The 26205-nt window shown below is 38.5% G+C and overlaps 1 protein-coding gene across 2 annotated transcripts in view; it reads left to right on the top strand.

The window, feature by feature from the left end:
* The window catches only part of SLC35B3 (solute carrier family 35 member B3), a 28502-nt gene extending 21357 nt beyond the window's left edge, over nucleotides 1-7145 (top strand). For both annotated transcript variants that reach the window (XM_084875610.1, XM_084875611.1), the window contains 4 exons: nucleotides 1249-1341; nucleotides 1736-1847; nucleotides 5003-5072; nucleotides 5987-7145. In XM_084875610.1, the coding sequence (XP_084731736.1) occupies nucleotides 1249-1341; nucleotides 1736-1847; nucleotides 5003-5072; nucleotides 5987-6137 (426 nt within the window). In that variant the 3' untranslated portion in view covers nucleotides 6138-7145. The remainder of the gene's footprint in view (nucleotides 1-1248; nucleotides 1342-1735; nucleotides 1848-5002; nucleotides 5073-5986) is intronic.
* Nucleotides 7146-26205: the final 19060 nt, after the last annotated feature.

The following is a 26205-nucleotide window of genomic DNA, read 5'->3' as shown; positions in this document are numbered from 1 at the left end:
TGAGAGTCAGCAGTCCTGGATTGTGAGAGGGACGTCCCAGATTGGAGAGGGTGCATGCTTGGCTGAGGGACACACACACACACACACCTGTGCATGAATTTTGTGCACCAATCCTCTAATTTATATATAAAAGGCTAATATGCTAACTGTCCGACTATTCAACCGGTAGCTATGATGCACACTGACCACCAGGGGTAAGATGCTCAGCACACAGGCATGGAAACATCTCAGAGGGAAGGTGGAAGGTGGAGGGCAAGAAGCAATTAACCAAATATATTATATTCATACTAGAGATCTGGTGCATGGATTCGTGCACTGATGGGGTCCCTCATCCTGGCCTGCGGCAATGGGGCTAAATCCATGCACCAGGCCTCTGATATCCCCTGAAGGGTCTCGGATTGTGAAAGGGCACATGAATCCCTGTACCAGGCTTCTAGTTTATTTATAAAATCACAGAGGTAGAAGAAGTAATTTATAAAAGAGATGGGCTTAGGAAACAAGTTATAAAGGTAACAGAAGGGTCTGTGGAGCTTGGGAGTGAAAAAGTAATGGTAACTAACATGCCTGTGTGGAGGGTTAGGGAAGGGAAAAGCTCACTGGGTACTCAGTGCTAAGGGTTTTAGGGGAGGTCCCAGGAGAAGATCTCAATAGAATACTCAGCAGCTTTGCAGGTGTGTCCTTTCAGTGTCTAGGTCTCCATCAATTGATTGGTGTGCACCAGAGCAGGGGGTTCATTAGTCAATGCAGCTGGTCTGTCCTGAGGTCAGCCTTGGTGTCCCTTGTCTGGTTTTGCTGCTTTTCTGGGCCTGGAGCTGAAATACAATTGAGGCCTGGATGTTATCTCTAAGAGGAAAGGTCGGGGAATCCAACTGAAAGGTCACCCTGGGGGTGAGGTCCCACCCTACAATTGTCCTTTTCTAGGCACCTGGCACTTTCCACCCCAGTGACCTTCTGTACCTGGCCCATCGTCCTTGCTCTGCTCATGTTTGTCTAATTGCCTACCACAGAACCATATACGAAAGGTTTAGTACTGCTGTGTTATATAGCACATAAAATAATAAAGCATAGACTTTTAAAGAGGATCAACCATCATTTCCAGAAAGTTAAGCCATACTGAAAAAGTGATGTTACTTTAAAAATGATTTGTTCTACAAATTTAATTTAATAGATTAATTGAGCCACATGTTGAAAATCCTTCACCTTTGGTTTGATATTACTTTTTTTCCACTTTATTTTTGTCTACTCTAGGTTTTGTATTCGTATTCAATCGGTTTTGTATACATTTTATTGGGATTGACATGCACTAGTGGATTAGGCCCTGCAGTAACATTTTGTTCAAAGGTAAACACTAACCACATTTTAAAAAATAAACATCTTTCATTAGTTTCCTTTTATATCTGCTTCCCCTTGTTCAGAATACTATTTTTATGTAATTTGGTAACTCCTTTATATGCAGATCAAAAATTATTTCAGAATTGAATGACTTATACTTAAATTTGTTTTATCCTTGCTCTACCCTGTAATGTTTAAGCTATTAATGATGTAGAAGTTGTGGATTTTAAATTTCATTATTATTTTTCCATTAAATCAGAACTAAATAAGAATCTTTGCTTGACTGCACTGTTTGAACGGCATATTATTGCTCAAGAAGTTGATGAAAATGTGGTTTTATTTCATTTGTAATACCTCAGGGTTTGTTTTGCATTTTTCTCACAGGCTTTTTTATATGTTGCAGAATCTAATGCGAACCTATGGTTATGCTTTTCTTTTTTCCCTCACTGGGTATTTTGGAATCTCCTTTGTTCTGGCTTTGATTAAAAATTTCGGTGCACTTCTTGCTGTAACAGGTAGGAATAATATACTTGCTTAGATTCTAAAATAAGCATTTAAATTTTTTCTGATGCTCTTTTTCAAAAGATAAGGATAGTTCCTAAACTTCATTAAAAAGAGAATTGTCATATTTTACCAATTTATTCCTGGGCTTATAGTATGTTTTTTTAATTCTAAAGAAAATTATGTTTAATCTTAATTTCTTATCTGAAAGTTTAATTTTAAAGTCAAACATATGCATTTATCGAAATAGTATCCTTTAAATACATTAAAATAAATTCTTATTAAAAAGTATAATGGAAGAACATCTTCATAGAAACATAGTTGCTTTATACACTTTATAACTGAAAATTTCAGTTTTGTTGAAGTTAAAGTATGACAGATCTGTTTTGAACAAAGCTTTTTGGACACTTGCCAAGACATCAACCAAATGAGCTTTTCTTTTCACTAGCAATTATTAGGCACCTGCTCAGTGCCGGGAGTTTGCTTCTACTTTAGAAGCATGGAATTTGTATTTGTTCCGCTGTGGGGGAGTGAGGAAAACAAATGAGGGGCTACAGGTGAGACCTGAAGAGGGCAGCAGATGGCTCCCGGTACTACCTTGAATTGTTTGCCACGTGAGCAGTACAGAGGATGAGTGCTCTTGGCATCTCCCATGTGGAGAGAGCCCTGAAGCCAGGATTGCAAGAAGTGGAAGAGCTCTGGCTTGCGTGTCTGAGAAGGTAGAGCCCAGTCCCAGCTCTGATGCAGGTTAATGACTTGTGGCCTGGAGAGCGAGTCTCTCCTCTTCTATGGGCTTCATTTCTCTCTTTCGGGAATGAATTGATTGAACTCGATTTATTTCCAGCCGAGATCTGTAGAACTTTAATTCATAATGCATATATAAATGTATATTAGTCAGTTTATCTGATTTTAATTTTCTATGGTCCTAGAGAAACACATAATTTAATACCTCAGAGCTAAACAAATGAACAAATACCTCTGTCTTTGTAAGAGTATATTTACTTTCTAACTTTTCTTTTTACTTGCTCTGATGTGACTCTCCTTTTTAAAATTTACATCCCTACTGATAAATAGAGGGAATTTGGCTATGGAATAGGCCATATTACTAATTATTCAATTTACCTCATGCTGTCAAGAAAGATTGCAAATTCATATACTTAGCTTGGGTTCCAATTTTGCTTGTAAGATAATACTGTTTTAAAAACAGTTACTTATATCAATTGGTATGCATTTATTGAACCCTGAGGTTCATATAAAGAAATATGAGCCCCGGCTGGCTTGGCTCAGTGGTTAGAGTTTGCCCCAGACCAAAGGGTCTCGGGCTCCATTCCCAGCCAAGGGCACGTGCCTTGGGTGCACGTTTTCCAGAGCTGTGCAGGATGCAGCCAGTCATTGTACCTGTGCCGCGTGGATGTGTGTCTCTCTCTCCCCTCTCCCTGAATTCTCCCCCTTTCCCAATCTCTCTGGAAATCAATGGGAAAATAAAATATCCTCAGGTTAGGATTAAAAAAGAAAGAAAAGAATTGTGAGATGCAGTCCTGGTCTTGAAGGGTCAGGCTGGACTATTTCTAGCTTGTGAAAAGAAATCCAGAAGTGATGATAATCATTATAATTAATGTGCACATAGTCCTTATTTTGCACCAGTCACTATTTTATGTAGTTTACATATATTTTATCTTAATCTTTGCTCTTACCCCATGTGGTATACTGCTTCTTGAGCTGGTATGGTATTTCCATACTCATCAGGAATCTAGGCTTCTTCTATGTACTCTGCCATCTAATCTTCATTCCCAGTCAGTGAGATGAAGAGAATATGAAATACACAGTTCTCTTTATGGAAATTTCCTATAAATTACACTCCTAGAGACAGCAGTTATTCTCACATTTTCATTGGCCAGAATCTAATCACATGATTATACCTAGTTGTAGGAGAGGCTGAAAGGTATGTCCATTTAAAAAAAGAGGAGGGGGGAGGGGCATTTACTAAAGTAAAAGAAAAGACAGATTTGGGAATCAGGCTCTGATACTTATTTCCAAAACAGTTTCTTCATTTGGTATTCATTCTTTCATCATTGAACAATAAGTGCTAGGATTATAATCTGGGAATGTAAGGATGAATGAGACAAGGAATTAACTAAAGTACACAGTCTACTGGGAAGATAGCAACTGATAATGAAAAGTAAGGGAAAAGCCATAATGGCCATACAAGCAGTTTCTTATATCCATCTGGGTAGGACTAGGGAGGAAGGTTTCAGGCCTTGCAACAGACTTCATTTGAAGTAATGACTTCAAGGATAAGTAAAAGTTAATACAGATAAAGACTGTAAGGATTATCCATCAGCTTAATCAGAGATGACCACTATTAAGATATTAGATTGCTACTTTTCAAGAATAACCCCTAATCATATCTTCTTTGGGAAAGCTTTGCTTCCCTGCCAAACTAAGTCTCTCTAAGGCAAGGGGGAAGGTCCGACGCAAGGGCCATATAAGCCAGCAGCATCATTTGGTCTGGCCCTGCCCACGCATTAGGGGTGAGTTAATTAAATGTTTGAACAAATATAGCAAGCTAATTTTTAAGTTGGTAATTTTGCTTGGCCCACTAATATTATAAATATCGAAATGGCCCTTGGCAGAAAAAGGTTCCCCACCCCACATATGTCTCCTTCATGTCATGGCCTCCATGTATTTACTACATGGCCTCAAGTATTTACTATAGTTGTGCTTTAACATTTATCTGTAATATTTATAGTCTGTACCCCTACTAGACTATAAATTCCATAGTAGTAGCAACTTTTTTTAACGTTATTTTTTTAAAATATATTTTCATTGATTTCAGAGAGGAAGGGAGGAAAGAGAGAGAGAAAAATCAGTAACGAGGGATAATCATTGATTGGCTGCCTCCTGCACGCCTCGTACTGGGGATTGATTGAGACTGCAATCTGGGCATAGTCTCTGACCGGAAATTGAATCTTGACCTCCTAGTTCTTAGGCGGCCACTCAACCACTGAGCCACACAGGCTGGGCTGTTTGCTTTTTGCTTTCCATTGTTACCTTGCAACTCATATAGGTCCTAGCACATAGTAGGCTTTGTAAATATGTGTTGAATGAATGATTTCCAAAATATTTCCAGGATAATAGGCACATTCTAAACCAACCTTTCTTCCTACAGTGACAACAGGAAGGAAAGCAATGACCATTGTACTTTCATTTATATTCTTTGCTAAGCCATTCACATTTCAGTAAGTATTTTTAATTCAGTAAGTTTCTCAGCTTTTAGATACTTTGTTCCATACTTCCTCTGAAACAGCCTTAATTCTTTTTATAACTGTATTTTGTATCTCTGTCATTAATTTATTGATGTCTTCTGTTTCAGAAATTTATGTAATTATTTTGAAGAAATCATATTGTACACTTAAATTCTCAACCAGAGTCCCAGAGCAAATGTGATCCTGTTTGAATATAAACAAATATGAGCTGTGTGTTGAGATTAAGGGATTCATTCCCCCTTGTCCTAGTGCAAATACATAAATTATATATATATGTTTTTAATTATTGGTTTATTTCCTGCCTTTTCCCACAAAGGAGTGAGGTAGAGAAGAATTCTATCTGTTGTGCCCTAATAATTTAGTTACTAGTTTGTGGCTTTTTGTGAAAGCCTTTATTGTTTTCTGTAATGTTAAGATGTGTTTGAAATTAGCATCATTTAAAGCAATGATGCTAGCAATTCCTAATCAGTCAGATCTAATCTAATCTAAAGAATCACTTACCTTGATTAGGAATTGAGAAGATTCAAACCTAGAAATTATCAATGTATAAAATTAAAGGTAACCACAAAATAAGTTTCCATCTATGTATTTTGTTTTCTATAAATTGATTACTCTTTCTACATGTGGTAGGTATACATTATCCAAAAATTCAAATAAACTATATTTAGTAATTTGTAAAATACCTTATTTCTATATAAACTTAACATAAAATACAAAATTCTAATCGGATTAAAACTATCTTTGTTTTAAAACTATTATTGCAGGTATCCCATTTCAAAATTTTATTTTATTGCATGGTGTTTGTGAATTTATCGCCAAATTCTGTGGTGAATGATAAATTGTTATCTTAATATTAATCTCTTTTTAATACATATTTTTTCTCTTAGGTACATATGGTCCGGTTTGTTAGTTGTCCTTGGTATATTTCTCAATGTTTACAGCAAAAATATGGATAAAATAAAACTACCATCAATATATGATCTGATAAACAAAACAGTGGAAGTGAAAAAATCAAGGACGTTGGCACAAACTGTATAGGCCGTGATGCCTGCTGTTTATTATAGAATTCTAAGGGACCAGTGGTCAATTAATCAACTTGCCAAAGGGATTATTATAAAAACCAAAGGAACTGACAGGCATTTGTGACTGGATTACATATGAAGTCAGCCCTTTTCCTCAGAGCACTTGTTTGACTGTTTGGCTCCTGAAGCAATCAAGAGAGCAGCATCTGTCACACCTTACAATGATGTGTCAGTATAAAAGACTGTAATTTTGAGCAGTTTGTTGAGAATTTCACTGGAAATGGACCATGGTGTAAGACTAATTAGATATCATTATGGCATATCAGAGAAACTGATATGTAATAGACTGTTTGTCTTCATTCCATTTTAGTGGTATTTAAATTGATTCTCTGTTATAAGAGTAAACTGATTTAAAGTCTAATGATAATAACTTCATTATAAATAAAAATTATTCTGTGATTATTTTATTAAAGAATGCATTGACAGAATTTTGTTACAAAGAGAGAAGTGAAGATTGGAGTAAGGCTTTACATAGCTTTAAAATTTAGGGCTTTCTCTGATAACTTAAAAATATCCTTTAGAGAAAACATGCTTTAATTTTTCCAGTATAGTAAAAGGAGTCAGTATTCTGCACCCTGTAAGTATATATCACAAGAAAAATTTGCCACTATTCATCAAAGGGGTACTAAAAGATTTAATCATTTGGGATTCTTTAATTGAAGGGAAAATAATTGATGTCTTAAATTATAAAATAATAAAATGCCATCATTTTTCTTATACAATTTAATTTGGAATTTATTTTGTCAGGTTGCAGATGAAATAAGGTAACCTTAAGAAATACAAATAGATACAGCAAATTTGTACAGTTTGTTGCTCGCACAGTTTGAGTATAAACTAAGATTTTTTGCCCTTATGTTTTATCAGTGAGTTTTTGGGATTGCTTCTACTGTATTTTTTAAAATGCTACTAATCTTCATTTTCAGTGTAAGCAATATAGATTAAAACATATTTGTGCTGTTGGTGATATTATTTGCATTTTGCCAGTATAATACACTTGGAATATTTAATCTCAGTTCTTAAAATTCTATTGTATGGTGATATGTGCATTTGTACAATAGAGCTCATGATAACTTAAGAATCTAGCATAAGGAATTCGGACTGGTTTTTATTTGTTCTATGTTAAAATACTGTGGGTGTTTTATTCCCAAATGATAATCAGTTTTAAGTTTCCATTTCAAAATGAAAAGAATCGTAATTTCTACTTTATAATGCTGCCTTAAACTCTAAGACAATAAGAATTTGTGCTTTAAAAAAAGTTATTTTTTCCAAATCCTTGATAAAATAGTATAATTTTAATTTAATATGGACACCATTTACCTCCATGCTTTTCTAATTTTTTTACCACTGTTTGCCTATTAGAAACTCATGACTATCCAATTTTAAACTGTTTAGCACTGTTTAAACATCAGTTCTTCAGCCTAACCCTTTATACTCCATTTCCTTTTTCTTCCTGCCATCAGATGGAGATAAACTTTATCTCACTTATTTGTATCCATGGAATTGTATTAATGAATAGTCTGACGTATAGAATAATTTCTAGAGTAAAGGAAATCAACATTTGAATGTATATTTGTACCAGATTTTATTATATGATCTTTGATTTAATACTATCTCATGTCATCCCAACAACCAAATAATAACAAGGGAATTTAAAATAATAATTGAAATGATTAATGTTTAAGTGTTTGGTAGGTGTCAGGCACTATTATATAAGTGCTTTATGTGTAATAACTTACTTAATCCTCACAACATCTCCATGAGGGTATTTTCCTCCTCTTAAAGGTGAGGAAACTGTGGCCCCAGGCAGTAAGCGACATTCCTGGCCTTGCCGAGCTGCCTAGAGCCAGAACTGTCTGTTAAGCATTCTGGTTCCAGAGTCCATGCTCTTAATCACTATATTGCCTCTCTCAGTAGATATGATTATTCATGTTCATATTTTTGCAAATACAGAAATGGAAGACGAGTTCATAATGACATAATTGTTATGGGATATTTTCTATTCTTTGAACCCCCCCATGAACATTTAAGTAACCCAAAGTAACATATTAAGTGATGAGGTACCTTTCAATAAAGAATTTGAGACATAAGTCAATGAATAAGCAAAGATGTTTTGCTTGGAATATTTGTTAAATACAGATAAATGTGTGTCTTAAGTAGTATTAGATATAAATTGTTTCTTCAGCTATGTTCACGTTAAGTGTATATCATACAGTAGGCACTCTAAATATCTGTGTCAGTCAAGACTAAGAATATCAAAGAATATCATTAGATCAAAAAAGATAATTGGATAAATGACATTCTGAATTTTGCCATATTATGTCCCATTCTTTGACATATTCAGTCAACAAAATACATAGAAGAATCTGGCTAACTCTTGTGATTACTGTATTAAGATTGGACCTAGTGGTGATCCAGAGCCCTCAGGAAGGCCATGTTGTGTAATAAAGAATCTGGCTAACCTTTGTCCCTGTTCTCTGGAAGGGAGATGTTAATCCTTGTAATTTCTCAAGTGTTGGGAGTGTCTGTTACTCATGGTGAGCCCTTAGATAATGACAGGGTGGAGACTGATCATGCTACAAAGACTAACCTTGTCACTATAGGGTTGGGGTTTTGAACCACTTTATATCAGTCCAAACGGGGAGGGGGTGGGGGGGCCGGGAGACAGGGAGGAGAGAAGGTGTTTAAAGATAGAGTTCAATCATGTGGCCAATGATACAGTCAGTCATGGCTGTGTAGTGAGATCCCAATGAAAACCTTGGACACCAGCTCTTAGGAGAGGTCCTCTGCTTGGAAATATATATGGATATGACAGGACGACTCATCCTGAAAACATGGAAGCTTAGTGTTTTTTACTCTCCCAAATCTTGCTCCATGGGGATCTTGTCAGGTCCTGATTTTTATTCTTTATAATAAACTAGTGGAAATTATAGTGCTTTCCTGAATTTTCTGAGTTGTTCTAGCAAACAGTCAGATGTGAGGGGATAGTGGGAACCCCTTGAATTTGTAACCAGTTGGTAGCAGGTGTGAGTAGCCTAGGTCCTCAGGGTTTGCAGCTGGTGTCTCAGGTGAGGCAGTCTTGTGGAACTTGATCTAACTCCAGGTAGTTAGAAGTTCACTGCAGGCTTTATGCTCAATAAATGTTTTTTAAATAATTATTAGTATTCTCTGGACTGTAATCTAAATCTCTTAATTTTCTCAAGTGATTTCTCTTAAATCCACTTTGCATTCTAGATTCTGACTTGGTCAAAAAGAATTTTAGTAAGATTTAACTAGGATAATGGACCAATAATATGGCTTAGCATAATGAAAATATTTATGCATTTTACCCTAGCCAGTTTGGCTAAGTGGATAGGCATCGGCCTGCGGACCAAAGGGTCACAGGTTCGATTCTAGTCAAGGACACATACTTTGGTTTCAGGCTCCTCCCCAGCTCAGGCCCTGGTCAGGGTGCGTGCAGAAAGCAACCAATTGATGTGCATCTCTCACATCGATGTTCCTCTCTGTCTTTCCTTCGGTCTTCCACTCTTCTAAAAAATCAATGGGAAAATACCCTGAGGTGAGGATTAACAAAAAATAAAAATAAAATGTGCATTTCTATATCACATTTGCTCTGTAAACTACACAGTTATCAAATTATCAGTTTATGCATAGTATTGCTCAGGATCTTTATTGTATGCTGCCTTTCTAATGAAGCATCTGACAATTTTTCTCAATATGTTTGAGCAAAATTGTTTCATATTTTCACTTATTCTTCTCATGTCTAAATTGAATGGCCTTGTACTTGCCCACTGAGCCAACCATCTTAACCTTTTTAACAAATTGTGTAGCATCACTGAATTGACTGCTCTTATTTTTATTTAGCATCATTTATCTTTCCATTCTCACTAGGCCAATATTAGCTAGACATTATATGAGATGCTGAGCATGCAGAAAAGAATCTATCACCAGTCTTATAGCATACCCATTCTAGAAAAGATTGCTGTGATATCTATTTAAAAATATATTACTATCCCCAGCCAGAGTGGCTTAGTTGGTTGAGCATCATCCTATGTACCGAAAGGTTGCCAGTTCAGTTCTGGCTAGGGCACATACCTGAGTTGCAGGTTTTATTCCTGGTTGTGCACATAAGGAAGGCATCTAATAGATGTTTCTCTCTCTCCCCCTTTCTCTTTCTAAGTTTGTCCTCGGATGAGAATTACAAAAATTAAAAATACATGTAGGGTATCTTGTTAACATTTACGTGTTTAAAATAATAATTCCCCACAGTGGTAGTGATTGTAAAATTTTCATGTGTATGTCAATCATCTGAAGATCTTAAAAAGGAGGATTTTAATTTAGTAGGATTGGCTTGGGGCCTGATATTTTGCTCCAACAAGAAGCTGATGTTGTTGGTCCATAGACCACACTTAAGTCTCAAGGTCTTAGAGCACATGTGTCAAACACAAGGCCCGCGGGCCAAATCCAGCTCGCCAGGCCTTGCAATGTGGCCCGCACCGCGCTGTCATCACTGCACTCCGCTGTCAGTTTATGACATTGTCAGTTTATGACTGTTCAGTAAACCATTCGGCCCGAGATTTAGGCTGGATTTTAGATTTTGGCCCCTTCTCTGATTGAGTTCGACACCCCTATCTTAGAGAATAAATTCCAGACGTTTGCAGAACCAGGACATCTTGAATTATTTGAGTAATGTTTTTCTGATTCCCTTCCATTTCCTAACTTCCCATTCTGTGTAACCTAATCCGATTTAAGAGACTTTCAGAGTTTCTTTGTCCAAATGCAACAGAGTTGCTTGCATAAGTGAAAAGATTTCTTGAATTATTGTGAGTGTATAAAAGATTTAATATTCATTACTTTCTCCATAAATGTTCCTTTTTAAAATATCCATGAAAGTAAGATAAAACCTATAATTTCCCGCCAGTCATGGTCTGCTGTTTTAATTTCATGGCGTGTAGTTAGAGTACTTTTTGTGCTGTTCTGCAGTGACATTATGAAGAAAAGGTTCGCTTCGGTGGTTCACCACTGCTTTAGAAGGAACTGAACTCCAGCGGGTTCGGGAAGTAGGACTTTACACTTAAGGGATTCTTTTGAGACTTTAATCACAAAATGTTTTATCAAATATCTTAATCCTGTGATACCCCCAACATTTCTAAAATATAATTAATTTCAATCAGTGTAATACAATGGATAAGACTTACACAGATAAAACAAGTAAAGAAATGTGGATAATTATTCATGATGATGACAGAAATGAGACCTGGGAGTTTGATTATTGTAGGTCTCATTGCAGGACTCATCTTCCATTTTCTCCTAATGCCAGGTGCATTGAAAGGAACAAAAGCAATCAGTTCAGGTATATATAATAGTGTGTTTCATTTCTGATTCAACAGAATATGAGCACTTGGGAATGGATTTTTATGTTCTGAAAAGGTTTATTAATATGTACCTTAATTGTGTAGGATATTTTTTTTTTTTGTGTGTGTGTGTGTGTGTGTGTGTATATATATATCCAGAAAAGATTCATAAAGACATAATCATCTTTTCTCTAGTTCCGTTCCTAAGTATACTTTAATCAATATAATGTTTGTTTGTCTACATTACTGTGCTAAGTAAAACAAAATCATAAAATCTTAGGACTATTTTGCTGTTCATTAAATTAAAGAAGTAGATCAAAATGTCAACTCTTATGAAGGTTTGATCTAATAGGGTGAGATGCGGTAGGGAGGAACTTACTATAAAATGCCTACATACACATCCACACCCAGTACAAGTCATAGAGATGTCTGTCTTTAAACAGCCAGTAAGTACTGCCGGGTCCAGGGAACAGGAGCAGAGGAGTGCCACCGCGCTGTGGACACTGGCAGCTGATGGAGCTCGTCTGTTGTTCTGGGACTAGTATGAGTGAGAAGATACACAGGCTGAAATGTATACATCGAATAAATGGATTGAATCTTCTAAATGTTCCATAAACTCTGAAACTGTTATTGGCATAAATTATATTTGTTCACTCATTTCTTAGCAGCTTGCCATTCTCTTAAAACTGAGACATGACTACTACCCCCCACCCTGCCCCCTCCTTTTATTCTGAGGGCTTACCTGTTCACAAAGCTCCTGAGAAGGTCTGAGTTAACTCTTTTTTCCCCTCCCCTTCTGGACTCCTATAGACTTTGTCAATTCTACTTTTGTCTCACATGTCCCTGAGCTACTCTCATGTCTCCCATCTCTTTACTGTTCTTCCCGCTTCCGGGAGAGTTTCTCCATCTGATCTTCCAACACATTCGTTCTTCTATTTAGCCTATCCATTGTGTTTTATATATTCCAAATCTTACCTATACTAATAAAAGGGTAATATGCTAATTAGGGTGGATATCTATCCAGACAAAATCACAGCAGCTGCGAGGGCCTAGAACCTGGGCCACGTGGGAGGCAGGCTGGGCCGGGGCTGCTGGTCCAGTGCTGCAGCCCCTTTTGCAGAGGCAGCACGGGGCAGGACACAGCGGATCCAGTCCCAGTCCTGCCCCTTCCACAAAGGCAGAAGCTCAGGCCTGGTCCCATGCCTCCACAGAGGCTGGACAGGGTACAGCCTGCTGTGCTTCAATCTCCCACAGCCAGCCTGACCCCAGATCGCCACCACCACCACCAGTGGGCAGGGGGCGGGGCCAGCACTAAGAAGTGGGCCAAGGGCTGACAGCTATGGTAGCAGCTGGCAGTGGCAGCAACAGCAGGGTGATGTTCCCCTCATCAGCCGAGTTGCCTCCCACAGAGGAGGACATCCCCTGAGGGCTCCTGGGTTGTGAGAGGGGGCAGGCTGGGCTGAGGGACCCCCGCCCCTCACAGTGCACGAATTTTCATACACCAGGCTTCTAGTAGGACAATAATTGCCAATGTGTGCTGCTTTAAGCATAAGTCATTCCTTATCTCTTACTGATGTCACTTCCAAGTGAGGAGATTCTAAATGAACCAAAACCTATCTTCCAATACGTATTGTTCTCATAAAGTATTACAAAAAAAAAAAAAAAAAGTTGTTAACCTCATAAGTTGGAAAACTCAGAGCAAAGTTTCTCTAGTAAAATACTGTACAACCACTATCTGCTGACCTGATTTATCCCAAGCATTTGCTCAAATGTAATTTATATTTTATTAGTGACTTACTTTAAAATAAACAAAAAGTTAGGCATCAGGAGAAGGTAACTTGAAGTCAAGGAAGAAAGATTCCAGAGCCAAGTCACAGTCAGCCTCATATCTGATTTTCTCATGGAATTTCCTGTATCCTCGTTGCTTGTCTGGTAGACTTTCCATCATAATTATCCATTCAAATGGGACACCTGAGGCCCAGTGCACTCATATTCATTACCAATATTTGAGGAAATGCCATGTCACACCCGCACAAAAGCAGCCTTATGGAAAAATAAACATGTCCTCAGCCTTCAAATTGAATTACCTGCAGCCCATGGCATTTTGGGACTGTAACATTTAACAAAATCCCTGAGCTCAGAACTTCCCTCTTGAAAATAGCTTTAACTTAATTGTTTGGTATAATTCCATTTTCACATTTGCCATAGCAAAAGTCCCATTTGCTCTGAACCCATCATGGCAAGACATGTCTCATAAGCTATATTCCCTAAAGCTGCTCTGTCCACAGAACCTGTAGATAGATCTCTACTTAAAGGGATGAGGACAGAGAAGTACCCAAAGGAAAAGTCAGTTGGAGGAATTTTAAGATTAAATAGAACTACAGAAAGGTTCACTCTATTGTCAGTTCTAGATGCAGCCATATGTATACCAGTGTATATATGTATGTATAGATATAGATATATTAGAGGCCCAGCGCCCCGCCTCCCACCTTCTCACAGGGCCACCTTTGAGAGCCTCGATCTTCATGCAGCCTCTTGCTGATTGGTCATTACAGCATGACAGTGTGGTGACCATTAGCATATTAGCTCTTTATTATACTAGGTGTAGCAATTAGTAATGCAGATTCTTTTAATAGATGGAGTTACACATATGTTGATATATATGCGATTTGATATGTATGCTATTTTCTTGTATTGACAGCAAGCTTCAAAACTTCATATGTCAAATTTGCATATGAGCCTAATCAGTGGTCACGGACAACAGTGGGGAGGGGTTTGGGATGGGAATGGGGGGGATGAGGACAAATATGCGATACCTTAATCAATAAAGTAATTTTTTAAAATGTTGAATTTTGTGCCAAAAAAAAGAGCATTTGCGGGAAGTTTTCATTATTTTGAAGAAAAAGTTATCATATACTTCAGGAAGTTTATGGTGAACATACTCCAATTCAAGATACTGTGAACGCTGGTTTAAACTCTTTAAAAGTGATGATTTTGATGTGAAAAACAGAGAACATCCAAGTCAATAAAAAAAGTTTGAAGACCAACAATTACAAGCATTATTGGCTGAAGATGCATGTCAAACTTAAAACAACTTGCAAAAAGAATAAACATTGCTTAGCAAACAATTTTCTTCATTTACAAGCAATAGGAAAGATTTTAAAGGAAGGAAAATGTGTGCCACATCGACTGAACAAAAGACAAATGGAAAACCAAAAGTCATCAGTAAAATGTTGCTTCAACGGCACAAAAGAAAGTCTTTTTTGCATCGAATTGTCAATAGCAATGAAAAGTGAATTTATTTTGAGAATCCCAAACGCACAAAATCATGGGTTGATCCAGGTCAACTATTAACATCAACTGCAAGGCCAAATCGCTTTGGAAAAAAGACAATGCTCTGTGTTTGGTGGGATCAGGAAGGTGTAATGCCTTATGAGCTTCCAAAACCAGGTGAAACTGTTAATACTGATCGCTACCAACAACAAATAATCAATTTGAATGAGGCTTTGATTGTGAAACGACTAGAACAGGCCAGAAAACACAGCAAAGTAATTTTGCTTCATGATAATGCACCATCACACACTTCAAAACCAATTAAAGACATGTTAAAAGATCTTGTCTTGGAAGTATTAACCACCCGCTATATTCACCAGACCTTGCTCCTTCAGATGACCACTTATTCAGATTGATGGCACATGCACTTTCTGAGCAGCATTTCAAAACATACGAAGTGGAAAATTGGGTCTCTGAATGGTTTGCCTCAAAACAGAAAATTTCTATGGGACCTATCCACAAATTACCTGAAAGATGGGGGAAATGTATAGCTAGCAATGGACATTACTTTGAATAAAGCACTTTTAATGTTTCTCTTTAAATTATCGTGTTTTCTTTGATTACAAAATCCAGCATTATTAACCAGTACATCTAGTATAGGATACACACTTTAACAGCTGATAGCTCAATTTTGAAAATGAAATGATGAAATGTATTTTAATATACACTGCCTTTATAATTATACATATAGATCTGTATTCATTGGCAAATATCAGAATTATTTTAACTTACACACTCTGGACAAATATGTATTAGAAATATGGGCATGAAATTCATGAGCCCACAATGTCTCATCTTGAAGTGTATTAAAAAAGCATCTCGGTACAACATAAAATTTCAAGTAAAGGAACTATTGACATTTAATCATTGCATTCCAAAAAGTAAAGAACATGAGTGCAAAAGGTTAATAAACTGTATGATTGTACTTATACAAATTTCCAAAGGAAAAATAGGGGAAAGCAAAGCTATAATGTTTAGAGATGCATTAAATGAATGTAACTTGCCTACCTCCATGCATGTGTTTCTTTAAACCCTCCTGCAAAGATATATATTCCATCCCAGATACTTTTTCATCACATGCTACATTTAGTGTTTTCATTTAGAAAACAGACCTAAAACACTAGTCATATCATTCTTCTGTTGGCAATCTAAATATAAAATCCTGCCAGTATTGCACCCATTAAAATAAAACAGTCTAGGAAATTAAGCACTAATTCCCTCTTCAAATGGCCATTTCTGTTTTTTACTCTCTAATTACCACTGTAATGAAGTGGCCAGTATTATGGTAGGAAGCGATTTCCAAGGCAGCCATTTCTTCTTATGAATCATACTCTTTATTTCCCCCCTAATGTGTGTCTGCCTCAGTTACATAAAATGCATGTGCAAACTCCATGTCTGCTGAACGAAGACAGTTCTGGAATAGCAAGTCATACACTCAGCTCTGGGAGCTTGCCAGGGTTTCACTGGAGGAAGGCCATGTGTTTTCTGATCATCCTGATCTGTTCCTCTTAGCAGTGGATTTTCACTATCTTAAAACACCGCTATATTATTAACACATCTGATGAGAACAACTTGTATCAAAAAATGTATACATACTGTAACAGCTGATAGCTCAATTTTGAAAATGAGATGTATTTTAATAAACCCTGCCTTTATAATTATTCAGTGTGAAGGTGAGAAAGGGCACCTAGAACACTACAAAGTACTCATTTTTGTGAAGCTATTGATCTGCTCATGCTCTCGCATAGCGTTGGTCATGCCATTCTCTCAGCTTCTAACATGGCTCCTCATTTTGTTCCCCATAAAAGTGAGACCTAGCAAAAGTTATTTGCTTTCAGAGTCAAAGGGGGATTTCTCTTTTAACTTGGATCATGTCCCATCTGATCTTTCCATGTCCCTTAAGTTTACTTTTCACCAAATGACTGCACTGTGGTCACGCGAAGGTCAGGGCCTCTTGCCTGCGGATTGCATGTGGTAACACTGAGTCCTGCTTTCAGCCGCTGTGTTACGCTGGTGTCCTGATCATTTATTCCAAGACAAACAGTGATAATCATGCACTAGCAATTTTAAGTGGGAACAGCATCTAGAAATGGGTCGTTAAGGTATCTATTTGAAAAGGAGCAGTGCTGAGGTCTACAGTTTGAACTCATGACTGGGTTTTGTTCTGATGGAAAAATCCAGAAAATTATAATACTGACCACTGCAATTGAATTTCCCTAGACTGTATATTGGATGATTTTTTCATTGTCACATGTAAGAAAGTAATAAACTTTTCTAAAACAAATTTTTTAAAATAAGTTTTTATTGATTTGAGAGAGAGAGAAAGGGAGGAGAGAGAGAAACAATGGTTTACTGCCTCCTGCATGCTCTCTACTGGAGATCAAGACAGAAACCTAGGCTTGGGCCGAGACCGGTTTGGCTCAGTGGATAGAGCATCGGCCTGCGGACTGAAAGGTCCCAGGTTCAATTCTGTTCAAGGGCATGTACCTTGGCTGCGGGCACATCCCCAGTGGGGGATGTGCAGGAGGTGGCTGATCGATGTTTCTCTCTCATCGATGTTTCTAACTCTCCATCCCTCTCTCTTCCTCTCTGTAAAAAATCAATAATAATAAAAAATAAATAAAAAAAAAGAAAGAAACCTGGACTTGGGAATCAAACCAGTGACCTCTTAGTGCACAGGATGACATTCAACCAACTGAGCCACACTGGCCAGTGTAGGAGTAACCTTTCACTAAGCTCTTACACTACTGCTGGTTGCACTTGGGACTGGAAAGAACTCAGTCTTTCATGGGCATTTCTGGGTCTAGCTGGACCCTCATTTATCAACAAGGGTGGATCTTCCTCCTATAGCTTTAGTTGACCAGCGATCTATTCACTGCAAGTTAATGAAAGAAGGAAATACAACCTGGTCCTTGAAAAACATTACAGCTACAAAATAACTTATATTTAATGAGATTCTTTTTTTTCATTTTAAGAAAACAAGGATCTGCCTTAAAAGGTGATGAAATCTTTGCTGCAAAATAGACATGGACAACAGTGTGCTGGTTGTTGGAGGTGTGTGTGTGCGGGGTGGGGTGGGGGGGGCAGTGGAGTATATAGTGGTGATTGCCAGGAGAAGGGAGGGAGAAGGGGATACATGGTGATGGTGGGAGACTTGATTTGGGGTGCTAAGCACACAATATAGTATATAGATGATGTGTTGTAGAATTGTATTGTATACCTGAAAGCTGTATAATTTTGTTAAGCACTGTCACTGCAATAAATTTAATAAAAATAGAATTTGGTGCAAAACTACAGTAACAGGAAAAAGATCAGTGGTTGCCACAAGTTGAGGAGGAGGGGAAAGATGAATAAATGAAGCATAAATGAAACTATTCAGTGATGGTGGATACATGTCATTTTAATATGTTCTGTCAAAACCCATAGAACTACACATCATAAAGAGTGAGCCTTAATGTAAACTACAGACTATAGGTAATAATAATGTATCAGTATTGGAACATTAGTTATAGCAAATGTACCACCCTAGTGAAAGATGTTGATAATAGGGAAACTATGTGTGTGGGGGGAAGTGGGCAGTGGAGTATGTGTGTATGGAATGCTGTGTATTACCTGCACAATTATTCTGTAAATCTAAAACCTAAAACTAGAATGGACTTGGAGAGCATTATGATAAGCAAAATAAACTAGTTGGAGAAAGATAAATATCACCTGATCTCACTCATTTGTGGGATATAATGAACAACATATACTGACGAACGAAAATACATGAAAAAAAAATATTTTAGAATATTATAGAAATAATCCTGTTATTTGCAAATTTTTAATATTTCCTACAACTTTTGTGATATTATATATTATGTTAGTACAGTTTTGATATTATTATATTTAAAATCTTTTTTTCTTAAAATATTAATGTTTATTGCATGTAAAAAATAAAATAAAATAAAATAAAAGATAAAAAGAAAGTAAAAAATAAAATAAATAAGAATAAAAATAAAATATAAAACTATACTAAAAAATAAAATTTATTTTTTTTTTTTTTTTAAAGAAGGGAATGAAGAATTACTCTAGTAGATAAGAAATAGCCTAATCTCCTACTCAAGATCTGAGAGAAAATCCACAGCCCCAGGCTTGTTCTGGTGTGTTACATATAAAATTAAAAGCTTTGCAAATATGAAAAGACTAAAAAGAATTATATCTTTTTTGAAGTTTCACAATTTCTATGTTTATCTAAACTGTATCAGAAAAATAAAGCAGAAGAGAAAATCATTACTTATTCATTAAGGTGTTTTATCAAAGGTTAGATGTCCTAATTTGAAAAGATTTACTTGCTCTTTGAGAAAAATTGAAAGAATAGGGAAGTACAAAAACAATTTTAAATGTTAAAAATATATAACATTTGCCGAAACTGGTTTGGCTCAGTGGATAGAACGTCAGCCTGCGGACTGAAAGGTCCCAGGTTGGTTTCCAGTCAAGGGCATGTACTGTGGTTGCAGGCACATCCCCAGTAGGGCGTGTGCAGGAGACAGCTGATCAGTTTTTTACTATCCTTCTCCCTATCTCTCTGTAAAAAAATCAAATATATATATATATTAATTTGCTGAAAACATCTGTAATGAGAAGAACATTAGAAGCAGAGACCTAACCACCCAGCACTAAGAGGCTGGGCAGAGAAGAGTGAGTGAAGATGATTGACAGCAAAGGAGCACAGCAGGCTGCAGGTAGTCGCTGCCCAGGAAACCTGGGTTCCAGGGAGAGCTCAGTTGTAGAGGATGATGGGGAGGCCTTGGCGTTTGAGTTTTGCCTTTGCGAGTAAGAAGCCCCTCTTTGCTAATACTACACTGTATTGATTTTGTAACTTTAAAATGTCTTAAATAGGTAGTGTGAGTCCTACAACTTTGTTCTGCTTTTTAAAAATTGTTTAGTATAATTAATTCCTTTGTATTTCTATTACATTTTAGAAAAGCTTGTCAACTTCTTTGTAAAAATTGCAGCTAGAATTTCAAATGGGAATAAGTTGCAAATCACATCAATTTGAGAGATTTGACAGTTTAAATACATTGAATTTTCTACGTATCTCAATTTACTTAGATCCTCATTGATTTCTTTCATCAGTATTTTGTGGCTTTTGAGAGGGCAGGACAGGGTTAACTCCTGACCTACTATGTCACTATGTAACTGGACCCTAGCCCTCACCCAACCAATCGGGGTCAGCCAAAGCAGTGACCTCACCACACTGATAAATCTTTTGTTCTAGAGAAACTCGCCCTCTCCCTCCACCTTGCCGCTGCATCGGTATGTGGGGGGTGAACTGGGCTGGCCTGAAATAAAAACTCTTTTGCTTTTGCATTGGACTCGGCTCCCTGGTGGTCTTTGGGGATCACGAAATCTGGGCGTAACAGCTTTCAGCATATATACCTTGTACATGTTATTAGACTTATACCCAAGTATTTCATGTTTGCAATGCTATGTGAAAAGGCTGAGAAGAGATAATAAATTATACTTCTATAAACTTCAATTGTTTATTGCTGAAATATAGAAATATAATTTATTTTTAATACATTTTAATTACAAAGTTCCCCTAAAACAGTGGTCCTAAGCCTAGCTGAACCTCAAAATTACCTTTGGAACACTACTACGCACGGGTTCCCAAAACTTCCTGCAATGGGTTCTTATCCTATAGATCTGGGGCAGTCCTAAATCTATGTTTAAAATTCTTCCCTAGGTGATTCTGACCTTGGTGAGGTTGAGAACGCTATAAAGCACTTGTGGATGTAAATCTTTCAAAGATAAGGCAGATATTACAAAAACATAATCCATTTCCCATACTGAGACTACTAACTTACACTTGTTGGGCATTTTTAGTTCTATCAACAGTGATAGATTTTCAATACTATGTCTGTTCTGAAACCTAACTGCTTCTATCTGTTGTAAATTGTGTCAAATTACTAACTAGGGTTAGAAACTCATTAAAATTCAGCCTATGGCCATACTTGGCCAGATTAGCACAATATTGATATGGAGTTTTTGGACTGGGACCCTGGATTCTTTGTCCATGGGAGTAGAAGAATTAATCCACAGACAGAGGGTAGTATAGCAAAGGTGGAGATTTATTGAAGAACAGTACAGGCTTCCACATGGGGAGAATGAAAGAGTCCCACAGAATGGACACCCATGTGGGTAAGGGGAAGAGGTCCCACCAACTTCTTGTTTCCATGGTTTATAAAGGCTGTAGTTCCTGTGTCCTGATATCCCCTCTGATTGGTCAATATACCCTTTTGAATTGGTTACCATAGTGATTCTGGAACGCGCGGGGGGGGGGGGGGGGGGGGGGGGGGGGGGGGGGGGCGCCCTGGCACACACACTCATTGTCCTATTCCCTCTGGGCTTTCTCCTTCCTTTATTTTGTAAATATAGACCTTCTTTGGCTACTTCTAGTTCCCTTGACTTATGGAAATATACCTGTTGCTGCTCCCAGTCTTATGAAAATATAACTGCACCTGGCTTCCTTGTGTTATAGAAATTTACCTTCTCTTAATCTGTAGCCCTATGTTTTTTTTCTATGGACTCTAATTCTAAAAATTCCCTAAATCTGCCTATATTCCCCTAAAATTCCTGTTTCAATATTGCTAACTAGTTGAGCAAACTAAAATTGCTTTTGCTGGGGAAGCAAATAAGAGGTCACTGGCTTAAAAAGCAATAAAATTGTGGTTAAATTCCAGAGTGGTTTACCAAGATAACAATGGTGATCTAGGGACTGTTGAGTGCATAACTACAAAATAAGATTTAAATAGTTTTGTCAAGAGGGTGGCAATGGACTTATTACTAGGGCATTGTGGTATCTTTTTATAAAAACTCAAGAGCAGAAATTGTAAACTGGCTTCTCAGGGGATTGAAAGAAGGACAAAAATGCCACTAGGATCCCAGAAAGTTCCTCTGGTTCCTTCTGTCCCCAAAGCTGTTTGTTGCTTCTCTCTTGTTTTCTTCCCAAGTCTCTCTCAAACAAGAACATCCCTACAGGAAATCCCACGCCATACAGCTATAAGACTTCAGAAGTCATATTAATGTTCAAGTAACCAAAAAGCTAAGTCAGATTATGAGATTGGCAAATTAGATGATGTGACCTTCCCTCAATATTGACTGATAGGGGCTATGGGAAAGGATCCTCTGAGGAAGAGATAGAGTAAGGCATACGGTGTTTTGAACATCTGCAGTAAATAGATGCCATATATGGAATCTCCTAAGAAGCACAAATGATTGCCATATAGTGATATGAAGTGTTTTACATGTCATTCTGTGACATATATGTATACATATATGTCCCATATAAGTATACATATTTTGCATTTCCTAATAAATTAAGGACAGCATTTGCTAAATAAAACTAATACTTATAAATAAAACATTCTCTTCTCATAGAGCTTAAATTTACTCTATCCTTTTGAGTATGAACTTGCAGAAACAGTCTTGGGGTAATTAAAAGTAGATTACTTCTACTAATTACTTCTAATTAAAAGTAGATTACTTCTAAAATAATAAGCTAACTACATAACAAGGCTATGGAAATAAGGCCATTTACTTGGATTTTATACCATGTTTTTCCTTCTTCTTTACTACTTTACAGGTTACAGTGGATTCCAGATTATACCTCAGAATTCAATCAAGTGGGGCATAAGGCTTGACATTATAGAGCTACCTATGCTTAAGAGGGGAAGGAAAGTTTTTATGTTACATAACAAAGTTCTAGAAACATTGGAACTGGCATACTCATTTTCCAGAAGTCAGTCTTAGAGTCACAGAAACCAGGTCTTATTGAGATCTATACTTTGCTTTAGAAAAGAAGAAACTGAGGGCTCCGAGAATTATGGAAATTGTCTAAGGTCTTCCTCTGAGGTATCGGCAGGGTTGGTTGGCGCAGAATTTAGATTTCTGACACTGAGCTGAGCTGCCTTCTGACAAACCATGTTTTCCACTGACAAGCTCTGGACAAGAGAAAAATAGTAACAGAAAGCTTTTAATTAAATGTCACGCCTGTTATTCTCCCTGAAGAAACAAGCCTGAACAGGGTTCCTTCATCTCTCCCTCTACTGCTGATTCCCACACCTATCTGCTTTATGCCACTCCTTCATTAAACCTCTCCTCCACCTCTGCATGCCCCAGCCTAGGCTACTGTCCACTGCTTTAATTAGAATGCTACTTTAATCTCCAAAGGAACAGGTCAGTGCTTCTGATCCTATAGAATAAAAGTCTAATATGCAAATTGTTCCCTTGACCATCAGGGGGACAGATGCTCCAACCGGTAGGTTAGCTTGCTGCTGGGGTACGGCCGATCAAGACTGGAGGAGACAGGGCCAGACATGTCCTGGAGCCCTCCTGCGGTCACTCCTGTGGTCCCTCCTGGGCCACTGGCCCCAATTGGCCCTGACCTCTGGACAGGCAGAGGGATCCCACCCATGCATGAATTCAAGCAACAAACCTCTAGTATCATTATAAATGCATTTATAGTTTATAAAAGATTCCTGGCATAAGAAGTTATGTGACTAAAAATATTTGTATATCCTATATAATAAAGAAGCAATATGCAAATTGACCCTCACACCCTCACAATATGGCTGCCTATGACCCAGGCTGGCAGAGGGGTTAGTGAGAGATGACCAAATGACTGAACAGCAGGCTATGTGGGCGACCAGGCCGGCTGGGGAAGAGGGGTATTTGGGGGCCACCAAGCCAGCAGGCGGGGGGCAGTAAGGAGTGACCAGGCCAGTGGGGGGGGGCAGTTAGGAGTGAACAGGCTGGCTGAGAGGGGGGCAGTGGGGGCAGTTAGGTAGGCGGGCAAGCAATCAGGATCCAGTGGTCCAGGATTGTGAAAGGGATGTTCAACTGCCAGTTGAGGCCTGATCCCTGGCAGTCAGATATCCCCCAAAGGGTCCCAGATTGGAGAGGGTGCAGGCTGGGCTGAGGGGACACCCTCTGCCCCTGTGCATGAATTCCCCGGGCCTCTAGTAAATACATAAGACAGTAGGAGAAGAAAGTACCTTAGTAACAGTTTTAAAAACCTTCCTTGTGATCTAGGTCCTCTTAGAATTCATGTTGATGAGTGTTATAGACTGAACTTTGACCCCACAGAATTCAGATGTTGAAGCCCTAACCACCAAATGTGACTGCATTTCAGGAGATAGAACCTAAAGGAAAGTAATTAAATTTAAATGAGGATAGAAAAAAAGGTGGCCAAATAGGCAGATCTGCATCTCCTCCCAGGGCCAGACTGGAAATACAACTAATTTGGAGGACATTCCCCTGGAATTACCAACTGAGGTCCAGCTTAGGAGGAGACTTACAGCAAAAAAGGACAGGAAACACCTGGACACCAGTAAAGAGGGCGCAGTCCTGAGAGGAGCTGAGCCAGCTCCAGAGCAGCAGGCCAGCAGGCTGAGAGAGAGGAAGGAGCTCCCAGCTATGGGAGGGCCTGATCCCACTAAGATAGAGGCTTGGAACCCAGGCTGGGCTCCAAGGCTCAGAGCACCAGAGCCCAGACAGCAACATCCAGCTGTGAAAGGCAACAGGGAGTTGGCTCTAGTGGCATCTGGAGCCCATAGACCAGAGCCGGGCAGAGAGAAAGCCGCAGTTTTGTTTTTGCTTTTTATTTTTTAAACCCAGAGCACAGGAATTTTCATTGAAGCTACTCACCCGAGGTTTTGGTTCAGGGAGGCATTCGTGGGCTCCAGGTGCCTAAGGAGAGACAGGGGTGGGAAACACTGAGGGGAGACATGGAAAAGCAGCAGCCAGGAGTATTTGGTCATAAGCTCCCAAACCTAAAAGGCCGTTTTTTCCCCAAGAGGAGCTAGCCACTCCCAGTAGCTGCAGGGCAGGAAAAGAAAAAGAAACAGCCCCTCCCTAGGTAATACAGCCCTGCTTCAGGAGCCCTTCCTGCCACACCCAGCATTTTGACCTCTTCAGGGGAAACAAAAGCAGAGGCCAACCCACAGGTTTGAACAGTCTCAAGAGCCTCAGTAACTGGTTTGTGGGAATGTCTGTCCATTCCACTATTCTGGGAACCAGACTGGTACTTTCCCCACATGGGAGAGCTGATAAAACTCCAGATTTCCAGCCTACCCATTCATCTCCATACAAGGATCTCTGTACAGTCCAGGGCAGGTACTAATTGGGCCACTCACGGAGGAGTAGCTCTAGGACAGGGAAACACGCCCACCATATTCCAGGAAAGCTGCTCCCCCGCCTAAGGCCCTGTCAAAAACAGACTTCTGTGTAATGAAGATTGACAGCTGGCTAGTAGGCAAAAGTGGGCAGAGGCAGCGCCCAGGGAACAAGGGAAATTGGCTGACCCAGCCCTGGGCCCCGTGCTGATAGCAAACTTACTTTCAAGGACAGATTGGGCCCTCCAGCTAGCAGCCCAGTCCAGAGGAGACAGACAAGCATGGTGGATCACTTGGACAAGCAGGTTACCGAAAACCAAAGGAGGACAGTCCCTGACAGTGGTTAGCACCTGAGCACCTCACAGGAAGGCCTGAGCTTTCAGAACAGAAGAACAAGATCCACCGCGATACAGGATCTTTGGATTGAAACACGCGGTTCCCCTGGGCAGGATGGTTCCCTGTATTCTTGTCTGTCGGAGTCAAAGAATGAATCCTCAGACAGAGGGTGGTACAGCAAAGGTGGAAATTTATTGAAGAACAAGTACAGACTCCCAAGAAGGGAGGGGGAAAGAGTCCCACCAAGTTCCCGTTTCCACGGTTTATAAAGGCTGAAAGTCCCTGTATCCTGATATCCCTCTGATTGGTCAATACTACCTTTTGAATTGGTTATTATATAAACCTGAGCTCAAAGGTTAAATCTTACAAGGGACTTATGAGGCCCTCCTCCCTCATTGTGCTCCTATTCCCTCTGGGCTTTTGTCTTCCTTCTCTGTTTTGTAAATATAGACCTTTGTCACTCCCAGTTCCTTATCTTATGTACAATAAATGTAACTTCTCCCTATCTCCCTTCCCTTGTGTTAAGGTCTGTAGCCAAGTGTGTTTTCCATGGGGCCCCTTAATTTCTAAAATTTCCTAAACCTGCCTATATCACCCTAAAATTCCTATTTCAAAAGGAAAATCCCGTGGGGCACTAATCTCTGCTGAAACAAATGCCACTTCACTTTTTTTTTTTCTTTTCTCTTTTTTTCTTCCCTTTACATTTTAAATATTTTTCCTTTCTTTTTTCTCTTTTTAAAATTTATCTTCATCCATCTGCTTTTAAAATTATTACTCTAGTCTCTTGTTTTGTTCGTATACCTAATTTTCCTCTTCCCTTTTCCTACTCAATTTTTTCTTTATTTCA

Source organism: Pipistrellus hanaki (genome assembly GCF_964339955.1).
Source record: "Pipistrellus hanaki genome assembly, chromosome: 2".
NCBI lineage: Eukaryota > Metazoa > Chordata > Mammalia > Chiroptera > Vespertilionidae > Pipistrellus > Pipistrellus hanaki.
This window is presented reverse-complemented; position numbering and strand designations above follow the sequence as displayed.